This window comes from Diadema antillarum, unplaced genomic scaffold (genome assembly GCF_040938485.1).
Source record: "Diadema antillarum isolate AM-2024a unplaced genomic scaffold, OU_Dant_1.0 scf00000027, whole genome shotgun sequence".
NCBI classification, from domain to species: Eukaryota; Metazoa; Echinodermata; class Echinoidea; order Diadematoida; family Diadematidae; genus Diadema; species Diadema antillarum.
Genome location: NW_027270916.1, coordinates 1,411,571 through 1,435,284, shown reverse-complemented (window position 1 = coordinate 1,435,284; position 23,714 = coordinate 1,411,571). Strand labels below are relative to the sequence as shown.

General features: G+C 38.3%; 1 protein-coding gene across 1 annotated transcript in view; it reads right to left on the bottom strand.

Moving 5' to 3' along the window:
• LOC139735364 (growth hormone-regulated TBC protein 1-A-like) overlaps positions 1-16,299 on the bottom strand; it is a 45,311-nt gene extending 29,012 nt beyond the window's left edge. Inside the window, exons 1-2 of the mRNA XM_071646118.1 lie at positions 15,944-16,299; positions 4,479-4,633 (exon numbers count right to left, since the gene is read on the bottom strand). Of these exons, the coding sequence (XP_071502219.1) occupies positions 4,479-4,633; positions 15,944-16,020 (232 nt within the window). The 5' untranslated portion in view covers positions 16,021-16,299. The remainder of the gene's footprint in view (positions 1-4,478; positions 4,634-15,943) is intronic.
• Between the last annotated feature and the right edge of the window lie 7,415 nt (positions 16,300-23,714).

Sequence of the window (23,714 nt, the reverse complement as noted above, 5' to 3'; positions counted from 1 at the left end):
TGGTTCTTTTTTGTTTGTTTTGTTTTTGTTTGTTTTTTTGGCCTAAAGAAATAAAACATATATTCTTGACATTCGCAACGATTCTGGTCGCTAATTCGAGAGTGGGTATAGTTGTTGTTCCCATAGCCAAGGTTATTTACACGCTATTTATAGCCGGAAAGCTACAAGAACCAAAACATCCTCCAAAATACGGCAGCACAATGACAAATTATAGGGATAGGGAGACATGCACAATGCGTGAAAACTAGTTTTCTTCAAAATGTATAGGGAAAAGAAGAAGCAACATAATAAGAGAGAAGGCACGCCGAAAGAGGTACAGTATGAAGACCAATTGAAGAGAAACCCTAAAAGAAAACAAATGCAACGGTGGACGCAAGCACAAAAACAAGGAAAAGGAGAAATTTCGCGGTGTGTAATATATGTCCTCGCCGGAAGTGGCATTTTGTAGCAAAATGTACAATATAGGTCAAAAATCAAGGTCAAAGGTCAAAGAAGTCAAAGGTCAAAATTCTGTGTAGAAGTTTTGAAGCCCTCACCTAGTGCCATCACATAAAGCAAACGGAATCGAAATTGGGTTAGAAATGGCGAAGGAGTAGCATTTTGTAGCCGATGTACAATATAGGTCAAAAATCAAGGTCAAAGGTCAAAGAAGTCAAAGGTCAAAATTCTGTGCGCAAGTTTTGAAGCCCTCACCTAGTGCCATCACATAAAGCAAACGAAATCGAAATTGGGTTAGAAATGGCGAAGGAGTAGCATTTTGTAGCAAAACGTGCAATATAGGTCAAAGGTCAAGGTCAAAGGTCACAACTGAAATTCTGTGTAGAAGTTTCAAAGCTCCCATGTAATGCTATCATATAAAGCAAACAGAATCAAAATTGGCTCATAAATGACAGAGAAGTAGCAAATTGAACATTTTGATCACACACGGACGCACACAGAGACGGACGGACGCACGGACGCACAGACGCACGGACGCACAGACGCACGGACGCACAGACGCACGGACACACGGACACACACACGTACGGAGCCCGTTTCATAGTCCCCTGCTCGAACTCGTTCGGCGGGGAAAAAAACTAGTACATGGAAAACAATATATGTAATTTGACTGCTTTTCACATGCACATCGTCACATACAGAGAATCAGGCGCCATAATGTACTTTCATATCCGGGGAGTAAAACCAATACAGCCAGTTCGCGCCAAAATCACAGAGAATACTAACTAGGTAGGTTTATTTCCAGTCACTTTCGTAAGTTTGAGAAAAAAAAAATCGGTTTTGGGTCAAAACCAGTGATTAGTATTTGTACTATTTGCATGTCGTCGCTCAAAACAACAGCTCTCTTCGCGCTTTGCGAACGCTGCCTAGAATTTTGAAACTGAACTAAGCAAAATAATGATCATCTTTTACGCTCTATATTTTGTCTAAAATTCCGAAATACAGTGTACTACATTTCTACTTTGAATTTCATTTCGCTTCAAACTAGGAGAAGATGATCACACCAAAACAAACTAGGAACTACGTGTGATACCAAGCAGCATAGTTTACAGGTCAACTTTCCGTTCACTGCACACGTGCATAGACAAGAACAAAAGCGTTTTCTTCTTTTGTATGCTGGCATGGGGACGATTAGTGAAGTCCACCAAAACAAAAGGAGGAAAGACTTGACTGACAAACGAAAGCTTACCGTCTTTGAGGGACAAAATCAAAACAGCTTCCCGCCGGACAGCATCCAAGCGGAACAATACAAGTGGAACCGCATAGACAATACACCCAGATTCAATAGCGTACACACGCATGGTTTACCAATGAGACTTTTGATCTATACACATCTCGCAGAGGGTGCGCTCGCTGCGGATTTTCCCGACGCGAAAAAAATACATCTAGCCGAAAAATAACGTATTTACTCAAAATTTTCCAATGTAAGCATACTCATATTTTTAGTGGAAACGATGGCTATGCTAGTCGGCTACCAGTACATATCATTGCCAGTTTTTTGGTGTAACAAATTATGGTACCACAAGAACTTGAATGATCGATGTTTTTCGCGCTCTTCTTTATCGCCGATCGGCGACCATGGCACGTCAGGACTATGGTCGCCGTTTGGCAACCATGGCACGTTAAGAGTTAAAAGCTCTATCACTTTTGACTGTAGAGAAGACATTCTTGAATATTCCTTGATTTGGGAAGTTTGGGTCCCAAGAGGCTCCAAAGGGGAGCATGGTGCCCATTTGACCAAATTGAGATCCTAGCCCCATAGGAATGCTACTTGCCAACTTTGGTGAAAATCCATAATGCTGTTTTCAAGAAAAAGATGAAAATGTACCCCCCCCCCCCCCCCCCCATTGCAAATGGGGAGGGGGCATCCCTGGATTTGCAAAGAACAAACTTGGAACTACAGTCATCAATGTACTTTAAACTCACAGTATTAACTCTGCTTTGTCACTTTTGGTTAAGGAGAAGATTTGTAAATATTCTCTATTATCCTAACTCCCTAGGCATGCTACAGTGTACATTACCTGCCAAGTTTGGTGGAAATTCATTACAGGGTTTTCAAGAAGAAGATGAAAATAGACCATTAGGATCCCTCACCCCCTCCCCTGGGTGTCGGGGGGGGGGCACTCCTCATTCCGCCATGAACAAACTTGGAACAACTAGTCATCAATGTACTAACTCATAGTATTAACTTAGCTCTATCATTTTTGGTTCTGGAGAAGAAGATTATTTGAAGATTCCTTAATTTGGAGAGTTTTGGGCCCCCTGGGGCAACCCTGTTGGGGCATGGTGCCCATTTGCTCAAATTGAGATCCTACCCCTAGGGATGCTCCCTGCCAAGTTCGGTGAAAATCAGTCATGGGGTTTTCAAGAAAAATATAAAAATGTAAAAAGTTCACACACAATGCACAACGGATGCCGGAAGCCGCACAAAGAGTGATTGCAATAGCTCACTTGAGAATTCAGGCTCAGGTGAGCTAAAAATGTATCGTCCTTTCCTGTTACGCTGCTATTTGATGAAAGTCTGGTTCCTTATAGTGCAGCAACATCAAAACCACACCCTTGAACTTGTGACCAATGTCTTTTTTGCATCCTCCAATCAACCAATAGGAGTGTAGATTTAAAGGCATTGCACGTCTACAAAATATGTGCAAAAATCTATAAACAAGTGGAACCTGCAGAGTGCACACAACAAAACGATTTTACCTTTGACCCTATAAAAAAAGCAAAATATGGAGATCAGCATCAATACAAACGCCATAATGTATAGAGATTATAAGTATAGCATGGTCGATTGACCTGTATATCAAAGCAGAATAAAAACTGTCGGCAGGTGTGGCCAGAAGTCAGCAATTTAAATATGACCTAATGACCCTATAAACGAGGATAGACAAAGAGCAACATGAGCATACACAGTAGTCTAGATTTGACTGTCATATATACATGTACCTCAGGGGCCGCGGAACGTTTTTCAGTGTGGGGGGGGGGGGGGTCAAGGTCAAGCCTTGCCATTTTGTGGCATATATTTGGAAAACTCAAAGTGTAGCCATAGTCTACAAATGCAGTCAGATAGTCTTTAAGTCAGTAAGTCTTATGCACTCAGAATTATTCAGAATCTTTAGGGGGCGACTGCCCCCATTGCCCCCCCCCCCCCCTTTTTGCTACGCTGGTGCTTAGATGGTAACTTTATGTAAGTGCGGAATCTTTGGAAATTCAAATTCATGGGTGCTGTGATTTTTTCCCGATTTTTCGCCCTTTTCTTTCTTTTTTTTTTTTTTTTCATGAACCAAAAGTGTGGAGGGGCTGCAGCCACCCAGCCCCCCCCCCCCTTTTTGCTATGCTGGTGCTTAGATGGTAACTTTATGTATTAAAGTGCGGAATCTTTGGAAATTCAAATTCATGGGTGCTATGATTTTTTCCCGATTTTTCGCCCTTTTCTTTTTTCTTTTTCTTTTTTTCATGAAACCAAAAGTGTGGAGGGGCTGCAGCCACCCAGCCCCCTCCCCCCCCCCCCCCCCCCCGTTCCGCGGCCCCTGTACCTGACGCAAAATTTCAATATCTGTTAAAAAAATGGCATGTGTTTGACACACACAAGATATCCAGACAAAATATGACTTTGAACCCTACAACAGGCTAAACACCAGGGGCAGTATTAACAGCAACAATTAAGGTCTAAATTCACCCCGAAAACATGCCACAGAAAATCCGGATTTTTTTGCCCTTCCATAAATAATTTTGTCATGAAATTTAGACAGAAGATAGAAAAAGCATTAGACTACACACATATAGCATAATTATCTCAAAAACAAAAATTCATGAAGCAATTTCAACAATTTGACTTCGAACCTAATTCTATCCTTTTTGGTTCTTTTGTTGTGACAGGTCATATTATATCACTATACAAATTTTCTGGACAAAATGTGAGTCTAAGAGAATTTTAACATCACAATATCAAAGGTAAAAGGCATAGAACTGATACATACCTTTTCTGGACTTTGGCACTTTCTCGTGTCCCTTCATCATGGGTGCCCATTTGCTGGCTCTCCTGGCCAGAACTGACAAGTACTGTTTCATGAACTCCTCATATGTCTCATAGTCAAAGTCTTCAGGCCTCTTGAAGCCATATGCATCAATCTCACTGTACCAGAGAATAGATAAGAACAAATTGTAACAACAGTTGGAGTAAATGCACAGGTAGAAAGTCAAAATTAATGCCACATTAACACCATGTTCCCTCAAGGTAGCCCGTTTGTCCAAAACATAGTGTACCACGGGATTTTGAGAGGGACATCCTGGATAAAAGCATCAGAATGTTGCTCAAATTGTCTCAGTGAACCTCTGTACCAAGATTTAGTGGAGAGACTACGGCATGATCAAGCAATACTGTAAAACGAGGAATGTCAGCGTGCATTTTAATTTTGCAAATTTTGCGAGCGCCAAGATTCGCGAAATTAAAATGCACGTGAAAGTTCTTGTCTACACTATTACAATGCATTGAACGCCAGAGGCAATTCACGAAAATTTCATGCCACGAAAAAGGCCATCAGCTCCAATTTGTGAAATTTCATGCTGCGAATATATCATGTTTTACAGTATTCACTAAAACACCAAAATATGAAATAGTTCATATGAATATATTATTGTTGAGGTACCATATAGTACCATTATGCATCAATTTGTAGATTTCTCTACAGACTCAAGTGAATGACATCAAACATTCAGGTCTACTAGAGAATACAGACAAAAAGAAAATGAAGAAGGATCTCACCCAAAAGCAAAGCTGTCAGTGTTTCACAGGACAACGTAAAATTATTTTCATGCTACGTAAATTGTGAACTATCAACATGTTCACATCATTCCACAACACTATTAGCATTCAAATCCCACAATCCCACTTGCATTGTATTCCAAAGACAGATATTTATTCTTGTTTCTTGCCACAGCTGCTCCAACATGCCAAGCTCCAAAATGTCTGATCATGGCAAATCAACATGGGATGACTTATATTTGCAGTGTGGAAACAGACATTTAAAGGACAAGTCCACCTTCTCGTGGATTGAGTGAATGCAGCAATATTAACAGAACACATCAATGAAAGTTTGGGGGAAATCAGGCAATCCATTCCAAAGCTATGAATATTCAAAGTATCTGCGCAGTAACTTCTGGATGAGAAGACTACTACAGTGTATGATGTCACATGCGTAGAATGAAATAAAGAAAATATAAAGAGAATCTTAAAGGACAAGTTCACCTTCATAAACATAAGGATTGAGAGAATGCACCAATATTAGTAGAACACATCAGTGAAAGTTTGAGGAAAATTGGACAATCGATGCAAAAGTTATGAATTTTTAAAATTTTTGTGGTGGAACCGCTGGATGAGGAGACTACTACAGCTTGTGAGTCATATGCGTACAACAGTTTAAAGAAACTGTAAAGAAAATTCAACATATTTTCACTTTTTTCGCATAATAAAAGAGCACTTGACTTGCCTCTTTCTAAAGGCAGGGGGAATAATATTACCCATAACATTTGTCGGTAACGAGTCGGGGGAATGTGTACTTTTTTCAAAAGATGAAATTTTGTGAAATTCCCTTTATATTTTCCTTATATTGTTGTACGCATGTGACATCTAAGTTATTCACACACTGCAGTAGTCTTCTCATCCAGCGGTTACTGCACAAAAACTTCAAAAATTCATAACTTTTGAACGGATTGTCCGATTTTCCTCAAACTTTCAATGATGTGTTCTACTAATATTGCTACATTCTCTCAATCCTTATGTTTATGAAGGTGAACTTGTCCTTTAAAATCTTATTTTTTGAAATAAGTGCACATTTCCTTGATTTGTCAAGTGCTGATGTACGCTGTATGTTAAGGGTAATATTATTTCCCTTGCTTCTGAAAGAGGCAAGTTAAGCGTTCTTTTGTTATGCGAGAAAAGGGAAAATATGTTTTTCTTTATCATTTTCTTTATATCATTGTACACAATCAATGTGACATCAAAACCTGTAGTAGTCTTCTCGTCCAGTGGTGACTGAGCAGAAACTTTAACAAGAGACCCGGGGGTCACGCGCTCACCTGAGTATCGCAATTTCACCTTCCATGCATTCTTGCACACTCTTACCTAAGAACATTGGAAACTTAGGTCTGCATATGGATCCCCCCCCCCCAACTCCAGGGTGGGGGGGGGGGGGGCAGGCAGCCCTGGATCTGCAATGAACAAACTTGGAACTGAAGTCATCAATGTACAAACTCATGCTTTATCATTTCTGGTTCTAGAGTAGAAGATTTTAAATATTCTTTAATGTGGGAGGGGGGTGGGGCCCCCTAGGGGCTCCCAAAGAGGGACATGGTGCCCATTTGAAGGAATTGAGATTCTATCCCCCTAGGGATGCTACCTGCTATAAAGTTTGGTCAAAATTCATCATGAGGTTTTCAAGAAGAAGATGAACAAGTACAATTCAGGTCCCATTACAACTGTAGGATTTCTTTCCATCCCCTCTCCTGAGTCCCAAGGGGGGGGGGGGGGGGAGGTACCCCCGATTCCGCCAATCCCATGAACAAACTGGAAACTACAGTCATCAATGTACTAACTCATAGTATTATCTAAGCCCTATCACTTCTGGTTCCAGAAGATTTTTGAAGATTCCTTAATTTTAGGGGGTTTGGGCCCCCTGGGGGCCCCCCCAGGTGGGCCACGGTGCCCATTTGAACAAATTGAGATCCTATCCCCCTACAATTTTGTAGGGATGCTACCTACCAAGTTTGTTGAAAATCAGATTGAGATCCTATCCCCCTAGGGATGCTACAATGTACCTGCCAAGTTTGGTGGAAAACGGTCATTTGGTTCTCAAGAAGAAGATGAAAATGTAAAAAGTTTATGCACGACGGACGACGCACGACGGACGCCAAACGCCAGATGAAGAGCGATCGCAATAGCTCACTCAATGAGGTAAAAATGCATAACTTTTGAACGGATTGTCTGATTTTCCTCAAACTTTCACTGATGTGTTCGGCAAATGTTGCTGCATTCACCAAATCCTCACGTTTATGAAGATGAACTTGTCCTTGAAATCATTCATGCAAGAAATAAGCATGATAGTTTCTTGGTTGTTTGGTGTTGGTACTCATTGCTGAGGTAGACAGAAACGACTTTACATTTTAACAGCAAATGATTGCACTAGCTTCATACAATAGATAATATCACTGCTTCAATTTAATTTATTCATATGCTTTCCTTTAGCTATCATTTTCTCACAAGGGGTAGCAACAATAAGATATTCAAAAGCAAGTTATGATTATGAACCTGAAAAATATTGTACTGGTAATTACATGTATTTCTTTTAGGGTTCAATTAATCAATTACATTGTACCATGAAAGATGACATACACTGTATTCTGCAAAAATATACAAATTTATATGGGAATTTCCATGCCAAAAACATGGCACTTCAGACACATTTCTACTTTGCAAAGCTCTGGAATATTGAAATCCAGGTATAATGTCCTAAAGGAAACACCATTCATTTGAACATTATTTAACCCACTGTATATAGCAAGAGGCAGGAAAAAAAGTACAGCATTTCTGTTTCAGCTTGAGGGAAAAATATATTTTTGATAGCACCATGGACATGACACCAAATGGACAAGGTAGTGCAGCTCCCTTTGAAAATTTAAAATCCATGTGAATATTTTGAACTGGATGAAGGTGATAAATGGGTCACTTCCAAATGTGATACATTAAGAAATGGAACACTAAAAGGCCAGTGCATATAACAAGACACTTCAAGACAAAAAAAGCACCACCTGATGTAAACAACGCAAACACCAAGCAATGTCTCCCCCACACATCAGAATTTGATTATAGTGCTTTTAAACATGATAGTTCATTAACCTTTTGACCTTTGACCATGTCTGACTTCACCGACTGGCATCTTTACGTGATGTACCTGTGGTGTAAGTTTTGTGATCATTGCTCAAAGCTGTGGAAAGTTATTGATATCACACACTAGTGCTTACCAGGGAAGGTTCATTGACATTTTTTCCTTTGACCTTGCCAGAACTCACTAATATTTGAGCTTGACTGGCATCTTTAGGTGATGTACCTGTGGTGTGAATTTGGTGGTCATAGCTCAAAGCTGTTGAAAGTTATTGAGAGTACAGCACAATGCTATGGGTACAGTACTTATCAGTTCATTGACCATTTAACCTTTAACCTTGTCAGACATCATCCATATTCAAACTTGGCCGGAATTTTTAAGTTATGTACCTGTGACATGAGTTTGGCGATCATAGCTCAAATCTGTGGAAAGTTAGTGAGGGTACATCACAATACTGTGAGTACCGTGCTTATCAAATTAGGGAAGGTTCATTGGCATTTTGACCTCTAAACCTGTCAGATGTCACTTATATTCATATTTGAATGGCATTTACAGGATATGTACCTATGGTATGAGTTTTATGATCATAGCTCAAATCTGTTTAGACTCCCTGTAGTGCATAGATAGAGCATAAACTACAAGAAATCTTGTTATGTTGATAATTTTTTAGTGTGTCCACACTGTACAGTACTATCTAAAACCAAGTTTAACAAGATTAGGAAGTTAGGAATATCATGTGAACCTAACTAATTTGACTTTTCTTACCTGTAAGTACTAATCTAACTTTTCTTAACATGTGAATACGAGTGAAAAAAATCTGAAAATGCCTCTACAGGCTTCTTATAAACTTTTTTCTTCAATATGTTTATCTGCACAGGACAAATACACACAGCTGTTCACACAACCTTGGCTCCAAGTGATGTTATAACATTGGGAACATCTACAGAACCAGATGAAATTGTCTTCAGCCCTTACAACACAAGAGTCTGAGATAGGATGTTTTTATTCATCATATTCACAAGTATCAGCACTTCAACATGTATGGCCCACTGTCTGGAATTCCAGTGCTTTTGAAAGAGCTTTAGACCCACATACATGTACATGTAACAAGATAAAGAAGTGCACTCAGCTTCTACAAAATGGGACGTGACTATCCTGTAAACATCCTGCAAACATCCTGCAAACATGCTGCAAGGTGACGCCTTAATAGAGTAAAACTTTGCTTCGCATTGCAATTCAACATAAATCAAAGTCATTGCAAGTTGGGGGTCATTGAAATAAAGTCAACCACTTGCTTTCTGGAATATCCTCAACACTTTCAAAAGAGATGAAAGATAATGTTTCAAACAGATGTCAAAATGATTCACATGTATGTAAGTACAATTTTAATATCACTGTCAAACTTTTATAATGAAAACCATGCATTCTGAGCTCATGAATATGTATAAAAGACTATTGCAGTCATTTCAAATAATGATATCATTATTTAGGAAGCATTCTGGAATATACAATGCCTTTCTAATGAAAAAGGTAAGGGCTGAGACATCAGTAAATTTCCTAAACCTAGTGCAATATCTCCTTTAGGTATAATATCATACAACTGCAACATAGCTGAAGAAAGTAGAGTTGTTAAAATCAATCAGACAGGAAGACTGATACAGTGTATATCCACTTCAGAAGAAGGGAAATCTCTAAGCTCCTCACAATGGTAAAACCCTGTTATAACAAGATTATTTAATTGTATAATGAAGTACCGCATTTAATGAGGTGATTGTGTTGTTTCCATTTTCCATTGCGTGTAAACTTATGGCAGACCAGCTCAGTTATAACGAGCTCAGTTATGACAAGCTTGGTCTTTTGTCACCATTCAAACGGAAATATACGGGAGTTTCTGGTTTGGCATTTATTTTGGTAGTCATCTTGACTATATCACAAATTCCTCACGAATGAAAGAGATGCTCTGACCAGTTTAGGATTCATTATCCTTGATATTGGGTAAAAGAATTCATTTTCAATTTTTCACTATCTTTAAAGGAAATATTCATATTTAAATTTTAGTTTTAGTGCAGGATGATTTAAATCTGACCTTTGACCCTAATTTGCACAGCCAAGATGGTGTCTGAGCAAAAAGTAGTACTTTAAGAAATAATTCTTGTTACATGGTCTATATGTGTGCAAAATGTGGGGGTGATACGGCATATTATACTAACAAAGATACAGAATGCAGTATAATTGACCTTTTAACCCACCTTGGACAGCCAGGAAAACACCTTAGCAAAAAGTAGTTATTTTGTGAAATGATCCTTGAAACATGGTCCATACATGGGGAAAAATATTGGAATGATACCGCGTATACTAACAAAGATACAGAATAAAGTATAATTTACCTGTTATCCCACTTTACACAGCCAAGATGGTGTCTGAGCAGAGACTTGCTATTTTATGATTTGCAATGATTCTTGCAACATGGTCAACATGCATACAAAATATGAGAGCAATAGGAAATAATTTACAAAGATACAGGATGAAGAATTTATGACCTCTGACGTTATTCATACAGCCATGATGGTATTTGATGAAGTAGTTGTTATTTATGAAATCATGTTCCTGATATGGACTAAACATGTGCAAAATATGGGGGTGATAGAGCCTGTTGTTCTTAAGCACAGAAAGTGGAAGAAAGAAAGAAAAATAAAGAAATAATTTAAGGTGTCATATAGAAATCTAATTTTAAAGAAAAAACATAAATCGAAAGAGATAGAGTTTGGAAGGGTGAATAAGACATGATTACTATTAAACGAAAAAGGAAAAATGTAAGGATTTTTAAAAAGAAACAAAATGGCAAGACCAAGTATCGAAGACCCAATCCTTGAATCCAGAGTCCGATGCACTACCCATTGAGCCACATCACCACAATGAGTAGTGTGTAATAATGTCCAATATCTCCCTACATTGAAGCTACATAAAGTTTCAACTTCAACCAAGTTTTTCGACATAATCCCTACGTCCCATGTAAAAAAATAGAGGGCAAATTGCCAATCATCCAGTGTCCTAAAACATTTTCAAATCTGGGAGAAATTCACCAATGGATAAGTGAGGTAGTGCTCAATGAATATAGTGAAGTCAGCTGGCATTTCCTGAAAAAAATGGACTGCCATAAAGATCACATAAAATGGTAAATGTTACAAGGTTACCTTCAATCTATTTTTTTGTTGTTGAGGTGATAACATCATCCAATTTCAAATCTGAGGTTACTTATCTGACAGACAATTAAAGTGGGTGCAACATACTGAAATCTGTGTGAAAATTGGCCAAGGATAAGTGAGATACACTCAAGTGAACTTGAAATTTGATGAGGTCATTTTTATCTTAGAGGAATTTGAGACCTTTCAATCATTTTGCCAGCATCAGCCACCCATGAAATGACATGCACAACTCATCAGCTTTCAGAATGTAAAGAAAATGAGGGGTCATTGTCCATCCTAACAAGCGAAGACAGATTTAAAATCAGCAGTTATGGGCGTATTTGCACTGTATTTCACCATTGACGCACATGCATAATTTCCACTTTGACGTCATACTGAGTCGGATTGACTTGAAACTTGGTAGAATCATTCCTTGACGTCATAAGACAGCCAACCCATTAAAAAAAATGGGAAAATTCTATTGCATACAAGCTGCGCGTGCATAAACGTGAGCATGTGCACAGGTCCACTGATTTTTTTTTTTTAATCAAATGCCTCTAAATCTAAAATTTTGAGTTTGATTGGAGCATGTTCAAATTTCAATGTACATACGCCTGTATGTACGCGCATGTTTACCCTGTAGAGTTACATGTAATTTTACTAACATGAATGGATAGACCATGACTTGAACTATGTGACATGTAAATTTCACTGAAAATTTCCATTCCGTTATGGAGGTATGATTGAAAACATGATTTTAGATACCTGTAGTACAGTGTAGCTTGGACCCAGAGGTGTTTCAACTGAAACAATTGGAGGCAAAGAGGTGAGCCGGAGTTACTGATGATGCATTCAAGTAATATGGAATGTTTTCATTTGGCTTTCCAACGAATCATTAATCATTTACGAGGTTCCCATGGTTGACTTACTTCTGGGGGTCAGGAAATTTTTTTTTGTAAATAATATAAACCCTCCTGAAGGATAGTTGTGTGGTGTAGTTGGCAGAAATTCAGTGCATCTCGGATCCAGAGACATGTTTGATGCTAAAGATGCGACTCAGAGGAACTGATGCATTCTTTTTTTTCAAAGCACCAAATCATTAAAGGGACTGTATAGTTTTGGTTGAGACCTAATTTCAGGTTTCTAACATTTTTTGGTGAGATAATGAGAAACCTTATATGAAATATGAAAGAGCATGTAATTTTATGAGGAATTCAACATTTATTTCATGAAAATTGGTTTTGAAATGGCTGAGATATCCAAAAAAGAGCGATTCTAATAAAGTGTGGGACCCACACTTTATTACGATCGCTTTGTTTTACTTTGTTTTTGGATGTTTCAGTCACTCCAAACCTGATTTTCATCAAATAAACTTAGAATTCCTCCTAAAATGGTATGCTCTGTACTATATCATAAGTGTTTTCTTGGTATCTCGCAAAAAGTTAAAAGCCCAATTCTCATCTCCACCGATACTGTACTATCCCTTTAAGTGGATGAAGTTTGATCTTTTTGTGCTTGCCCAGAACAGGTACAGTATGTGCCATGTACATCATGTATGTAATCATAAAGTGACAGGATCCAGGATTTTGTATGTTGTCACACACTGTACTGTCAATCTAAAATCTACGCTTTGGTCTGGTCAAGGGCATGTAATTTGCGGTCTGCTGCTTAACATACAAAGTACCGGTAGTGTACATTCCACATACAACAAACAAGGGGATGAATTATATTTAAAATAGACAAACATCTGGTCATAAATAGTACTGTACATGTAGTCTAATGTCATCTGAGGGTGAGAGCAAAGTCATTTCAAGATCACAGTCAAACTGCACTTCAGTCAAGATATCTTGCCTTCAAGTTTCAACTTCCAATGTTTTAAAGGGATGGTACAGTATTGGTGGAGATGAGAATTGGGCTTCCAACTTTTTGCAAGATACCAAGAAAACACTTATGATATAGTACAGAGCATACCATTTTAAGAGGAATTCAAAGTTTATTTGACTAAAATCGGGTTTGGAATGACTGAAACATCCAAAAACAAAGTAAAACAAAGCAATCGTAATAAAGTGTGGGTCCCACACTTTATCAAAATCGATCTTTTTTCGATATCTCAGCCATTTCAAAACCAATTTTCATCAAATAAACATTGAATTCCTCATAGAATTACATGCTCATTCTTATTTCATGAGGTTTCTCATTATCTCACCAAAAAATGTTAGAAACCTGATATTAGGTTTCAACCAAAACTATACGATCCCTTTAAAGGTACATGTAGGGAATCCCATTTGCATGCCTTAAATGAAGAGTTGTATAAATACAGTGGTATGTTGGAGAGAGTATCATTTTAGAAACTCCCATAAAGTATTGAAAGTGACAGGTAACATTTAGTACACTTTTTTTGACCGTTAGATTTTGAATTGAATTTTTTTCGGGGCTCACCATAAATTCCAGTACATTACTAGGCTACCTTTGCAGACCCATGTACTGCATGTGTGTCCATCATGTATATTTTGTGAAGAAAGTTCATCAAAACTTACAAACATTTCTATATACATTCTTGCCACACACTCTATATGTTATTACATCAGCTCTTATACTTTTAGATTTGTGTTTATAGATAAAAAAATACAGAAGACTGCAACAAAAAGGCTTAAGTGTGGCTGACACACAGAACTACTGAGTAGTTGAGTTTTGTGCATTATTCAAATTGTAGATAACTGTTGACTTCCAAATTTCTCAGCAGTGGCCTAAACAAGTCCCCCGAGGTTCATATTTAATGTTTTGCTGCATTTTGGGAGGTCTGTAAAAGGTATCCCCTACCTTTAACATGTAAAATTTATAATGTATTGATAAGTTCCATACCCATTCTACCAAACACTTCGTAGAGTAATCAATTTGATTGTTTTCACCTCCTGAGTCCTGAATGGATACTGCTGAACCATTTTGATTCTAGAGACCATGATCTCTTGTACAATACATTTTCTTGTATACAAGGCATACTGGAGTATAAGACGCATTTGGCATCAAGAAGATGAAAAAAATCCACTTTCACAAAAGTTCTGAATGTATTCTACCTTAAAAGACAAGAAAATCATATTTTATTGACTCTGATCCCGATGTGAATGTGACGTGCGCATGTACAATTCTCCGTTTAGTACAGGACTCCACGATCGCGAATTAAACCACTCGCGAAATCGTCAGGAATTCCCGATTTGCCAAAATATAGACTCACAAATGGCGTAGTAAATTTACTTCAATTTACTACTTCCTCGCATCCAATTTAACATGTTTTCCAAGCTTCATTGAGTGACCGGAAGTTCTCCCTCCCACCACTGTAGCCCGACTAGACGCCATAGCGTCTGGGCTGTAGTTACCATCAGTGTCACTTTGTACAACACAACACGTCAAACTTTAGTGTGATATTCTACACATCAATCATGTCCCTTCTTTTATGCCTGTAAGTGACAGATGGTAAGGATAGGTGACGTAGAGACATAACTTAAGCAGGACAAATGTCTAATACCTGGAATCATTTTAATGGCCACGGCCTTCTTTGGACACTTTCGAGTCTCCTTTGCTAACTTTACTTTAATGGTGACCATACAACCTGAACTTATTCCAAGATAGGTCTTACAATGCCTATACAAAGTCCTACAGCCAAATCGTAATATCGGTCCCCTCTCGTTCTGCGTGTTGTGTCTCCACTACGTGCAAAGTCTATGGAGGTTGAAAAAAGTTCCTGGCTATGACGAAATGAATGGTGGTGAATGGAGTGGGGACCTATTTCACAATAATGCCAATCTTACGTTATCCTCATTCCAATGTAGGCCTATGATATGTACAAACGACCTTCTAACTCTTTAACACTGAACAGTACACATCACAGTGTGTTTGATTTTGCAACAGCTTATCAAATGTGATCCTTGAGTTGAATGTCAAACGAGAGTCCACTAAAAGTAAAACGTCCAGATCTCTCTCTAACGTTACCTTTTAATTTCAGCCAGCCAAGACGACTAGAAGATCTATGATTTCACACAATGAATGCACATGATATGACTTTTGCTTCAGAAAATGCTTGTGGTGAGGCTGCGGTATGCAATCGATGGTCGAACTCGAAGTCCATAGACAGCCTAACGTTACTCCATCCATGAATATTAGATGACCACATCTGCCAGGCGCACACACAACGCCGGGCGACTCACCTGTAACCAACTCGCCACTTCGCCGGTGGATGTGGCAAAAATGCCAATACACCCTCAAAGGTAGCGCATGAAAGGCAAGTGAACAGTACTATAGTATCACATAACTGATAAATCTAGCTCATTGTCACACAATATGAGGGGGGTCACATACACTTTAATTATTTTTTTTTAATACTACCTGCGATATAAGGCGTGATCGTCCCTTGTGTTGTTACTATCGTTAGCAGAGCCACCTGCTGCTGCTGCTGTTGCCATCTTTTAATACCGCCCCAACCGCGTACCGCCGCCGAAGACAAACACGCCTCCTCGTCGTAGCTCTCAGATAAGCTTTAGGCCAAGTCAAGGGGAGGATCACGCTGCAGCAGTGACGGGCGACTTATTACTAGTATAGTATTATAACTTGATGTCAGCTGTTCCGCTTTCCCCAGCTATGCTATGAGCAATGAGGATGTAGATTTAGGAGATCATGTAGATCTACTCCCCCAAATACCTGTCCCAATGACGAATAGTTCTCAATGATACACTTTCAAACAGGCTCCCCGAATTGCGAAATAGGAAGTAGACTATGTCCCTGTCTACTTGACATTCGAGGAGTTAGCAGCACTTCATAGTACACTGTACTAGTAGTCAGTATAAGATCGTACACAATCTTTGGTAGTGTAGTGTAGTGTAGTGTAGATAGCAAAGATCAGATCTTCGGTGTACCGTAGTAGTCTCAGTTCAGCGACCTCTCTGCTGAATCTAGCACAATAATGAGACACAGCCGCCGATCGATCGACTGGCGGCACGGCTACGGCTATGGTAGGGTATGGTAGCTCGCTAGCAGCTTGACATGACAGAGCTCATGTAGTGTACCTTCATTATCATTTCATTTTCATTTCATTTATTTATTTCAACACGGCACATGATTCAGCCAGACGGCTGTTCTTCCTCATGTCCGTGCATCATGAGGTAAAAATGACATACTTTTTTTTTTTCAAAACATATACACATGTACATGAAACATATATACAAAATACAATTAGATGAAACAAATCAGAACAAAATTCGAAAAAAAAATATTTACATAAAAAAAAATAAATACATGCTTGGTTTACTTGAAAAAAAAAAAAGATGGGGAATGGGTACAATATCACTGTGGTGTCAGATACAAATTCAAACTCCGTCTATAGCCGCTAAAAATTGTTTGCTGTTTTACGCATGTTGGCAATGTATTCCATAATTTTGGACCTTGATAACTAAAACTCCTTTGCCTAAAGCAGGTTTTGATATATGGTAACTTGAATATCAGCGTTGTATTCCTTAAATCATAATCAAAAATTTTCAACTCAAACATTTCACTTATATATTTAGGGGTTAAATTATAAGCGACTTTATACATTGTGCACAACATATGTTTTTTCCTTCTCATCTCAAGTGTGTCAACATTAATTTGTGAGTATAACAAATTAGTTGGGTATCTCGAATTCACCTGCAACACTGCTCTTAGAGAACGATTCTGAAGAATTTGAAGACGCTGAATGTGACTCTGATTAACATTTGACCATATAACATCACAATAGTCAAAGTTACTTTGAATGATGGATTTATAGAATGTAACAGCTGTTTCAATTGATATAAAATGTCTTATTCTCTTTAACAGATACAAATCTCTGATAATGCGTTTACACAAATATTCAATATGATGGCTCCAGTCTAGTGACTGATCAATATACACTTTCCTGGACAACTCGACCGCGGGATAAGTCGTCCCTGGACAAGTCGTCCCTACCCCTGGACAGCTCGACCGGGTCGAGTTGTCCAGGGTCAGGTTTGCGATTGGACAACTCGACCCAACTTTATTTGTGCCAGATTTTTGCAGAATGAAACACATTTTAGTCATTAAAATGGCATAGGTTAGTGGAATGATGTATGAAAAAATGTTTTATCGCATTTTTAAGGCAATTCCTATTTATTTTCTGATGCTGCGAAGCAATATTTCACGGTATCTTCCCTGCTCTGAGAATCTCGGTGACGGAGCTTTTTCTTGTGACGACAGCCTGTATGGTAAGGTGACATTTGTTGAGAAATTTCCATTAAATGCTTATAACCAGCAAGAAAATATAGTATTTTACATAGTTATACGTGTTTTCTATCCTTAGTGACATTTTCATGAGCAGAGGAATCATTTCAGTATGAAAAATGAAACAAATGTCTACAGTATGTCGATTCGTCTTCGTTCGTACTTGTTCGGTTTCCATATCGTGGGACGCGCGCTGCTAGCTAGCTGCTAGCTGAGAGGCTAGGCTGAGCGTGGCGCTCGCTCGCTCCCTGGCCACCAGACCCCCTCCCACCGATACCAGCCCAACTTGTGACGACATCCTGTTTGGTAAGGTGAAATTTGTTGAGAAATTTCCATAAGATGCTCATAACCAACAATAAAATATAGTATTTCATATAGGTGCATGTGTTTTCTATCCTTGGTGACATTTTATGGGCAAAGGAATAATTTCAGTAAGAAAAATGAAACAAATATATCTATGTCGAATCGTCTTCGTTCGATAGGTGTCCACACCGCGGCACGCTGCTGAGAGTGGCTCACGCTACTACCGATACCAGCAGAACGGGATACCGGCCCGCGGGCCCCGCGGGCCGTAGGGCTGGCAGTCGTGGTGCTCGCTCGATGGGTGGAGCGAGCTGTGTCGCTGCGTAGCTACGAAGTCGACCGTGATCTTTTCTTCGACATTTGGACTAAATTCCAGTCAATGAAACTATTTCATACCTTTCTCTTAACTTTGAACGATGTTATACTGACTAAATGGTTTGAAAAGTGTCTGAAATTTTACCGTCACTGTATTGATTCATAAGTAAGCCATCAACAACATGACGACCAGGCTACAGTCTTTGTCTTGCAAGCCCAAATTCTCTGTACTACGTACCACACCACTACCCACAAGCTATGGAGAACCTGACTCCGTATTGATACTGTACTACTGTACTGTCAACAAATAATGGGGGAAAAAGATAGTGACAAAAAAGGAAATAAGATTTCTCACTCTTTTTCTTTTACTTTTTTTTGTGGTTGGTTTGTTTATTTCTGTTTTTGCCAAAAAAAAAAAAAGGATTGCCCTGCATGTCTTGCATTCATTAAAAAAAAAGAAAAGAAAAAGAAAAGAACAGGGAGTACATGAAGTACTGGCTGTCTTAGCTTGTCTGAAAACTTCAAATATGTAATCCTCTATTTTTTTTTTCTTCTACGCACTTCTCTCGGTCTTTGCCAAAGATACTACAGTCAAACCTGTCTATAGCGGCCACCCAAGGGATACGGAAAAAGTGGCCGTTATAGACAGGTGGCCGCTATAGACAGGTAATCCAACTTTGTGTGCATTGCCTACATGTACATGTATCATCGTTGTATATACATGTACATTTATGTGTGTACGTATGCACACGTGTGTATCATGCATAGAACAATGCCGGTGTTTATGAAATTGTTGCACAGTACACTAGATGTAGCATGTGCACAGTCATGAATTAGTGCATTATTGTGACTGAATAAGTGATGAATGCAACGGTGGCGATCACTGAATGTTGCCCAGAAATGACTGGCACGGCTAAAAAGCAGAAAAACACCCTGAATTATCAGCTCGGCTACGGCTCCATCAGGTTTTTGGCCGCTATAGACAGGTTAAAATCTACCGCGGGAAACAAAATTTGTGGCCGCTGGCCGCGTTAGACAGGTGGCCGCTATATACAGAGTCTTAACATGGCTTTTCTCTCGGGGGATTTTTCAGTGGCCACTATAGACAGGTGGCCGCTATAGAGAGGTGGCCGCTAAGGCAGGTTTGACTGTATTTTGAAGAAAAAAAAAATTCTTGTAACTTACACTTGAACACTTGTAACTTATATTTACCGGTGATTTCGGACAGTACTTTTCTGAAGTTGATGATATGATCTGAACTAATCCTTTTTAAGAAAAAAAAAGGGGGATGGGTGGGGGGGGGGGGCATCCCAGGCCTGCATAGAACATCATTCTAATGCCCTGGGCAGAGTTGTGTCAGAAAAACAGAAATGTATATCTTAATTTGATTTTGTTACGTATGCATGATACAGGTTACATTGTCTCTGTCTGTCAAACTCACAGGTACTTTTTTTTTTCTTAAAATAGAATTATGGTCATAATAAAAAAAAATTCTGTATGGTACGGTACTTAAAATTCTGTCTTTGTCAAAGATATAAACTGCGAAAACTGTTTGACGTTACAGACAGTTCACTACACATCGGTTACGGTGTAACATTATCCTAAATTCCTAAGGCCACGTTAAAGTCCATCAAACCATCCAGATCTCTCTAAACCTTAGTTTCATCACAGAAAACAATGTCACACCTTTCTTCACAACATATTTTGGGTCTGGACATGACTAATTTTCATCACATTTCATTTATCAGGGCATAAACAAAGGTGCATTTTAAATTCCACCTTGTCTTATTTTATATGTCCCAGTTTGATGTGAGCTCATCAATCTACTTATCTGGTATCTAGATAGAACAACCTCAAATTTTGCTGAATAGCCCTTTAAAGACAGGAGTATAAACGAAAACCAGAAATGTCATTGTCAAAATGATTTATACCCCCTCTTGAAGTACTGGTGCCTATTTGACCTCAAAAAAATATCATAACACTTACTATATCTACAGATTGAATGTGCACAAATTGGAAAAGAATTTCATGACCCTGCATGGCATTCCTCATTTTGAGGCCATCAGAAATGTGCTGTTACCATGACACCACACTTTACTCTTTAAAAATGTATCTTGCACTTTGAATATCAATTTTTTTATGTGTTCCATATATCTGGTAATTTCTAATTGAAAAAAATGGCAAATTAAGTCTAATTTGTTAGTCCATTACCGCACTTAAAGGGTTATAATTTGCTATTGCCATGGCAACACACTTTCTCCCCAGTGCTGATTAAAATGTTATAATGTAAACAGGACTCCACAGCTGGGATATTTGGTTGCAGGTGCAAGGTGGCTAGCAGTGCATAAAGCCCCCCCCCCCCCCCCCCCCCAAATGCAATTTGGCCAAATGCAATTTGGCCTATAAGGCTGCGTTCACATAGAAGTATACTATTCGGGTATAGTACGGTACGCGTTTTCGAGGGCACGCGAATAGCTTGAATCGAACGATATGATTTTCTAACACGGGTAAGAGGGCACTATTTGAATATGCCGAATAGCACAGAATAGTAAAGCATAGTGGGAATCGCGCTTGTTCGATTTTTGAGCAGCGTATACCGTCTTTCGATTTTGAAATGGTAACAACTTTGGTCTCGATTAGCCCTTTAGCAAAAATAATCATATAGACTGACATTCTGATGCAGTTTAGAAATTGTTAAAGGACAAGTTCACCTTCATATACATGTGGATTAAGTGAAGGCAACAATGTTAGTAGAACACATCAGTGAAAGTTTGGGGAAAATCCGACAATCCGTTCAAAAGTTATGAATTTTTAAAATATCTGTGCAATCACTGCTGGATGAGAAGACTACTACAGTGTATGATGTCACATGCGTACAACGATATAAGGAAAATAAAAAGAGAATTTCACAAAACTTGACTTTTTAAATAAAGTGCACATTTTCTTGACTTGTTACTGACTTATGTTAGGGGTAATATTATTCCCCCTGACTTCTGAAAGAGAGAAGTCGAGTGTTCTTTTATTATGTGAGAAAAGTGAGAATATCTTGAATTTTCTTTATACTTTCTTTATATAGTTGTACTCATATAACATCACAAGCTACAGTAGTCTTCTCATCCAGCCGTGACTGAGCATAAACTTCAAAAATTCATAACTTTTGAACGGATTGTCCGATTTATCCTCAAACTCTCATTGATGTGTTCTACTAATATTGCTGCATTCTCTCAACCCACATGTCTATGAAGGTGAACTTGTCCTTTAATAAGATTGCTGGGATGGTTGTGTAGGAGGAAGACATTCGGATGGTGCGGGTGATGGTGTACTGGGTCGACTTGACGACGCATAGGGAATAACGAATACTGAATTCTTCTATGTTAACGCAGCCTAAGGGTATACACAGCTTTACATTGAGCCTAACATGACCAATGTGTGCTATTAAACTTATGTCATCACTTAAAAACTGGAGAAGTGTGATCTGTAAGTCTTTTTGTAATTTCCTGGGCCATCATGTAGGGCTTACAATTGTCATGGCAAACACCTTCGAATGCATTTGTATACTAATATATCTTGCACAACTTTATATTGAGTCAATTTTTGCTTGAATCTCTTGAAAACCAGCATACTACAGTGTAGTAGTTTGAGAATTCTACAATTTTTAATGATTTGTACAAAAATGTTGTTACAGTGGCAAGACATCTTTTGACACTCACACAAAAGTGTCTTGCACAACTACACATTAAAATATAGGCCTACTGATTGTAAACATACAACTGAATTGCCAATTGAGAGAATATATTTCAATCCACAACTTTAGATGCATGATTTTCATAAAGTTTGCAGTTATCAATTAATAGGGAGGAAAAGGTGTCGCGCATATCTGCCTGTGATTTAGCGGCTACACCTGCCAAGATTTAGGTTTACAATGTACAAGTACTACTAAAAAAATGAGGGTAGTTTGATCCACAAGACTTTGCAATGGACTGACCGATGGACCATCCTTTACAAAGTCTTGTGGATCAAACTACATGTACTCTAATTTTTTTAGTACCAGCTTCAGAATGGGGTGCTGTTCGTTTAATTCGCAAATTCCCTATACCTAGAGGTTCTTTAATCCGAAAATGAAAAAGGGTTCGTTAGTCTTAACATTTGTGGCATTATTCCGAAGGTTCGTTATTCCCGAGATTTGTTAATCCGAAAATGAAATTTGGAATGAAGAACCTTCAGAATAACGAATCTTAGGACTAAAGAGCCTTCGGAATAACGAACCTTTCGAATAACGAGCTGTAACCTTCAGAATGATTCCTCTTGCTTCAGGTAGTATTTCTGCTCAAAATGAAACCTCAAAATGTGGTATTACTGTATGAAGGTGATTACCTTGTATACAGGTACTCCTGTCTCCATCCAGTTTCCTTCTCTCTGGGAGGTTTTCTCTGAGTTATAATGCAACAGGCCATGACCATGTCAAGGAAACCTAGTGTCTTGCATTCTCTTATCGAGGCCAACAATAGTGGCAAAATTCATGAAAATTACTGGTATCCTGTGATAAGGTTTAATAATCATGCTTCATCCTTTATTTTTGCTATGCCATTACCATAGCAACCAATTCAGGACACTGCAAAGATGTGTCATGGACTTTTTCATATCACAGTCATCATGTGTACCAAAGTTTGAGATATTTGCCTAAAAACTATGAATACAGATTAAAATACATTCATAATTAATTTTTTAAAAGAACATACATGTACTATGTAGCTTTACATTATCATGAATTCATTAGCCTTCACCACACCTTCAAGAAACGGCATTATCTTGATAAAGACACAAACTCAAATAATGCTTGTCACATTTTCAACTAATACATTGCTGTTGTCTTGTACGACCTGATTGGAAAAATTGTTGCAACACAGGCAAACTCCTTTCAGAATGAAGTGGTCACTAAAGTTTGATAGAAATTGTGGAATATAAAGCAAAAGGGGAGATGTCTGATCTGCACAGATAGTCCGGATTCATGAAATGAAATTGAATGTGGTTCTATGCGTATTTATGCCAGCTTCAACCTAAAATGCATTTTCTCTCCCAGGGATTTTGTGTATTTCCTCCCTTTTTCATATTTATACATATTTTTTTTAATTATCATTTTTATTTCTTTCATCAATATCATTATTACTCTTATTATTAGGTCCCTATTATTATTATTGTTATTATTTTGTTATTATTATTATTATTATCATTTTCATTATTAATATTATCATTATCATCATTATTATTA